The sequence below is a fragment of the Elaeis guineensis genome, chromosome 3 (assembly GCF_000442705.2).
Source record: "Elaeis guineensis isolate ETL-2024a chromosome 3, EG11, whole genome shotgun sequence".
In the NCBI taxonomy this organism is placed as follows: Eukaryota; Viridiplantae; Streptophyta; class Magnoliopsida; order Arecales; family Arecaceae; genus Elaeis; species Elaeis guineensis.
This window is the reverse complement of record NC_025995.2, coordinates 127,924,880-127,928,891: the sequence shown is the minus strand read 5'-3', so window position 1 is coordinate 127,928,891 and position 4,012 is coordinate 127,924,880. Positions and strand designations below refer to the sequence as shown.

The 4,012-nt window shown below is 44.8% G+C and overlaps 2 protein-coding genes across 2 annotated transcripts; both read right to left on the bottom strand.

The window, feature by feature from the left end:
• Positions 1 to 642: 642 nt before the first annotated feature.
• On the bottom strand, positions 643 to 1,619 carry LOC140850787 (uncharacterized). The gene has a single exon (XM_073254973.1). It carries the CDS (start codon positions 1,517 to 1,519, stop codon positions 827 to 829), a length of 693 nt encoding a protein of 230 aa, XP_073111074.1. The 5' UTR covers positions 1,520 to 1,619; the 3' UTR covers positions 643 to 826.
• An 821-nt stretch (positions 1,620 to 2,440) lies between these two features.
• Positions 2,441 to 3,415, bottom strand: LOC105040190 (early nodulin-93). The gene is made up of 4 exons (XM_029263085.2): positions 3,211 to 3,415; positions 2,935 to 2,996; positions 2,765 to 2,840; positions 2,441 to 2,666 (listed from the first exon to the last, which is right to left on the bottom strand). Exons 1-4 carry the CDS (start codon positions 3,272 to 3,274, stop codon positions 2,560 to 2,562), a joined length of 309 nt encoding a protein of 102 aa, XP_029118918.2. The 5' UTR covers positions 3,275 to 3,415; the 3' UTR covers positions 2,441 to 2,559.
• Between the last annotated feature and the right edge of the window lie 597 nt (positions 3,416 to 4,012).

The window sequence follows — 4,012 nt, the reverse complement described above, 5'->3', positions numbered from 1 at the left end:
CAGCAAAAATGCAAAGCATAATATACATTCCCTGTCCATAATAAAATATAACTAGTACAAGAATCCAAAATATCATTCTCACATACATTTTTTTTTAAGCAGTAGATTTGGCTTAGAATATCACTGTTGAGTTGCATCATATGGAATAAAATTTTTAGAAAGAAGATAGTTCTAATACACACAAAACACACAACAAAGGATTGCCTTTACAGAATTCATTGTGCAGAGTAGCGCAGATCGTCTATGTTAATGGAACCATCATAAATCACTGCTATCCTGGAATAAACTATACACTGATGGATCAGTTAAATGTCATAAAGTCTAGGATGGTTAGGCCGCCATATTATTCACCTCAGCAGAACATGCTATCCTTGACAGCATTTGTGATGCGAACATGGAGCCCTTTATAACATTGACCGATCATGGTGTTCAGCCGCAGCTATCCAGTATATGCGTAGAAAATGATACCAGAGTTGTTTGTATGGACTACGATAAGCAAAATTCAGTTGACAAAATAAATATTTATGACAAATCACTGGAGAAAACCGGGTTTAAGCCATCCACTTCAACGATTGTCCCGGTTAATAAGTTTACACTCCCTTTCAACTTCTTTCATTAGCTCTCATAAAAAATAAAGAGATATTTAAAGAGAAGCAAATAAATCTTTTGTTGATCCAAAAGCCTGGACTAATACATGAACTCGTAGCAAGAAACGTTATTGTTACAAGGAGATGAATGAGAAGTAGGATTACCACAAGCAAAATTAGTCAAGATTCCATCTTTGATGCAGATAGCCCTAGTATAGTATTCAGAAGAAAGGGGAACCCTATAAAGGTAGTACCTTGATCGACTCAGAATCAAGACTCCATCTTTTTAGATCCGACAACCGTCGGAGGCCCTCACGAGCGGAGGCCAGCGATGCGTCGATCCGAATCGCGTTCTGGTAGGCCGTCCTGGCTTCCTCCTCCATCCCCGCCCCCTTGAGCTCGTAACACTCGCCGAGGAGCGAGAAGGCCCTAGCGTTGTCGGGGCTGAGGTGGACGGCCTCGAGGAGATCAGCGAGGGCTTGGTCAAGGCGGCGGCGGCGGTTGACCGCGAGATGGATCTCGGCGCGTTTCGCGAGAGCGTCGCCACGCTCGCGGTGGGAGAGGGACTTGGCGGCTGGCGGGGAGAGGGCGGTGTCCAGGGCGCGGAGGGCGGGGAGGAGGCGGCCCTGGAGATCGAGAGCGAGGGCTTTAAGGATGTGGTGGGCGGCGTCGCGGGGTTCGAGGGCGATGGCGCGATCGGCCTCGTCGGCGGCGGAGCGGGCGAGGGATGTGGCGCGGGCGCCGTGGGGGGCGGAGCGGGCGCGAGCGAGGAGCTGACCGCCCTGAAAGAAGTGGCGGCGGGCGGCGGCGGAGGAGTGGGATCGGCGGTGGAGGCCGGAGAGGGCCCGCCTAGGGATTGAGCGGAGGCCCAAGAAGATGCCCAGAGCGAAGAGCAGGAGCAGCCCTTGGACCAAGATCTCGGTGCCTCCCATCACTCACTCTCTCTCTCCCGCCCTCCTCCCTATCCGAGGGCGAGGCTCGTTTCCTCTTTTGTACCAAGTAGTTTTCGGCCGGTCACGACTCACGATTTTAAGGTTAACGAATAAAAAAAAATGACCATCTTTTACTGACGATGTTATCCAGTTGTAATGGATACCGGCCACACTATTTACTTACTTGACAATCTTTTTTAAAACGTTACGATGTTGGAGCTTGAATCTTGGAAGAGAGAAATAGTTTATCTGACGATCAATCCGGCCCATTATTGATTGACTAATATAATACGAAATAACTTACTATAATATATCTTTTTTCTCTCGATTATACGTACACATGCATACATAGAGGGCCCAAGAAACCTCTCCCTCTCAGACAGAGATCAAATCTTTAAATAGTGGAGATAAGCAGCAAGAAAACTAGACCTGTAAACAGTCTTGGACTCATCTGCACACAAGGTGCTGTTGAAGCCTCTACGTATCTCATACTGTGTTATTGCTACAATGTCCTTTTCCTTAGCCGGCATAAAGTCTATGTATAAAGGTTACCTGAAGGTAGGACCGTACTTTTTTATTTTTTTGGGTACAGAACGTACACTCTCATTCAGTAGTGACCTACACTGCTAGTTCTGTCAAATCTAATGGAGTCCCTCATTTTCGTTTATATAATATATATATATATATATATATAATAAAGCGTTCGTGAAATTTTTCATGGCCACATGGGTCAACTGATCGAGGCTCTACTCTGAATGAATTGGACGGCCGAACAGCAGCCTCGCGATACAAGTCATCGACAGGCGCATGTATGAAGTCCATCCATAGGCCTCGTGACGGTTTCTCATGCCTTTTTTTGGGCCAAATTTTGTAAAAGCTAAACGGGATTGTTATATCAGTAATTAGATTTCACAAGAATAATTGGTGCGATCTCGCCAAACCACTATCTCATCTTTATTAGCCATTATGAGATGTGCATGCAATACATCTTTGCTCTTTTAGAACACGATCATCAGAGCAAGTTAAATACATTTTTTTGATTAGGAACCAAGCTTTTTGTCGGATAGGTGAGCATCCGTGAAGGAGTTCTTCCTGGCCGATGCCAGCACCGTCTTGTCTGCAACAATGAAGTAGGCAGCACCAGCAACTGTAGTGATGCACGCACAGCTCGTTAATTAAATCGGCAGTCAAAAGTAACAAAATATATACAAAGAAAGTTCATGTGAGATGAAATATGATAAAAACCTGTTGAGATGATGAGAGCTTGAGCTGTGTGATTCAGGTTGGATCTTGCCCACGGCAGCATCCTGACGCTGGCCAACTGAGTCCAATTTGTGACGAGCTAGTTAAATTAATTATATGGAAGCAATTTGGAGCACTTGAAGCGAATTAGAGAAAAGGAAGAGAATGCTCACAGTGGGGACGGCAGCTGCAACGCTTGCAACCACGGCTGCCTTTGCTCCCGCAACGACTCCCTCTGCCAATTTCAAAATAGACCATCATCATTCACTCAAATCTAGCTAGTAGGGAAAACTAGAGCATGCTGCTAAATAACTTGCACCCTTAATTTATCCACAGAGAGAGATATCATAGTGAAAACTCTTTTTAAGAGAGTTTTGAAGAGTGTGCCGATATTGAGCTATATCGTGCCGTAGGATTTGAAAAAACTAGAAAGTATATATAAAGAATACCATGGGAGCATCTCTTCGCCATTGCAAGCTTTTGATCCAAGGAGGAGCGCGTGACGGGACCCATCTTCTCGACGATAACCGAGAGGAGCTGAAGGGAATTGGAGAACAGAGGAGACTCTCAGTGGAAGAAGCCTTGAAGATTTTTGTTAATGAGGATGGGATGGGAAGGTTGTGTTTATTTATAAGCATATTTGGTACGGGAGGGTGAGCAGCAGCTGATGGTTTTTGGACGAAATAGGTGGGTGGGGGTCGCCTGTTTTAACCCCTCCCAATCCAGTCCAGTCCAGTGGACCCGAGATACGTGTACGGTTGATAAGACGATGAAATTTATCCCCGTTCGGATCATGAAAAGTTTAAATGAAACGGGGGGTATTGTGGCGCGTGACCATTGGCCCCGTCCACGTGATCAGGTCATCTAATAATTTGATTCGAGACTTGGAAGTTGGTGGATCTGGTAAGAGAGATCCCAAACTGCCCCCTAGTTCCGAGGGAATCCGTGGCCCGGAGGGCACACAGGTATAGTCTGTAGTTTGATTAATGCATATTAAACCTGGAACTTACAAAAATATTTTTTCCGTTCTTTTTTTTTTTTTTGGTAATATCCGTTCAAATTTATTGGAATGGTGCTGTGCAGTTTTAGGCAAAATCATCATCATCATATACTTCATTTTTAAAACATTTTCCAAACTGCTACCGAAAAGAACAATTTCCGAATCAAAAAATTTAATATGTAAATTGATGAAACAAACAGGTTGCTCGAGAAGCACGATTCAGGGGATTAAGTGTGTGGGTTGCGAAAAAT

What these genes read in the sequence shown, in the direction of transcription:
- LOC140850787 (XM_073254973.1), bottom strand. Translation starts at nt 1,519, where the DNA reads ATGGGAGGCACCGAGATCTTGGTCCAAGGGCTGCTCCTGCTCTTCGCT.
- LOC105040190 (XM_029263085.2), bottom strand. Translation starts at nt 3,274, where the DNA reads ATGGGTCCCGTCACGCGCTCCTCCTTGGATCAAAAGCTTGCAATGGCG. An exon ending in GGCGAAGAGATGCTCCCATG is followed by an intron (nt 2,997 to 3,210) that starts GTATTCTTTATA and finishes TGAAATTGGCAG; the next exon opens with AGGGAGTCGTTGCGGGAGCA. An exon ending in TTGCAGCTGCCGTCCCCACT is followed by an intron (nt 2,841 to 2,934) that starts GTGAGCATTCTC and finishes AATTGGACTCAG; the next exon opens with TTGGCCAGCGTCAGGATGCT.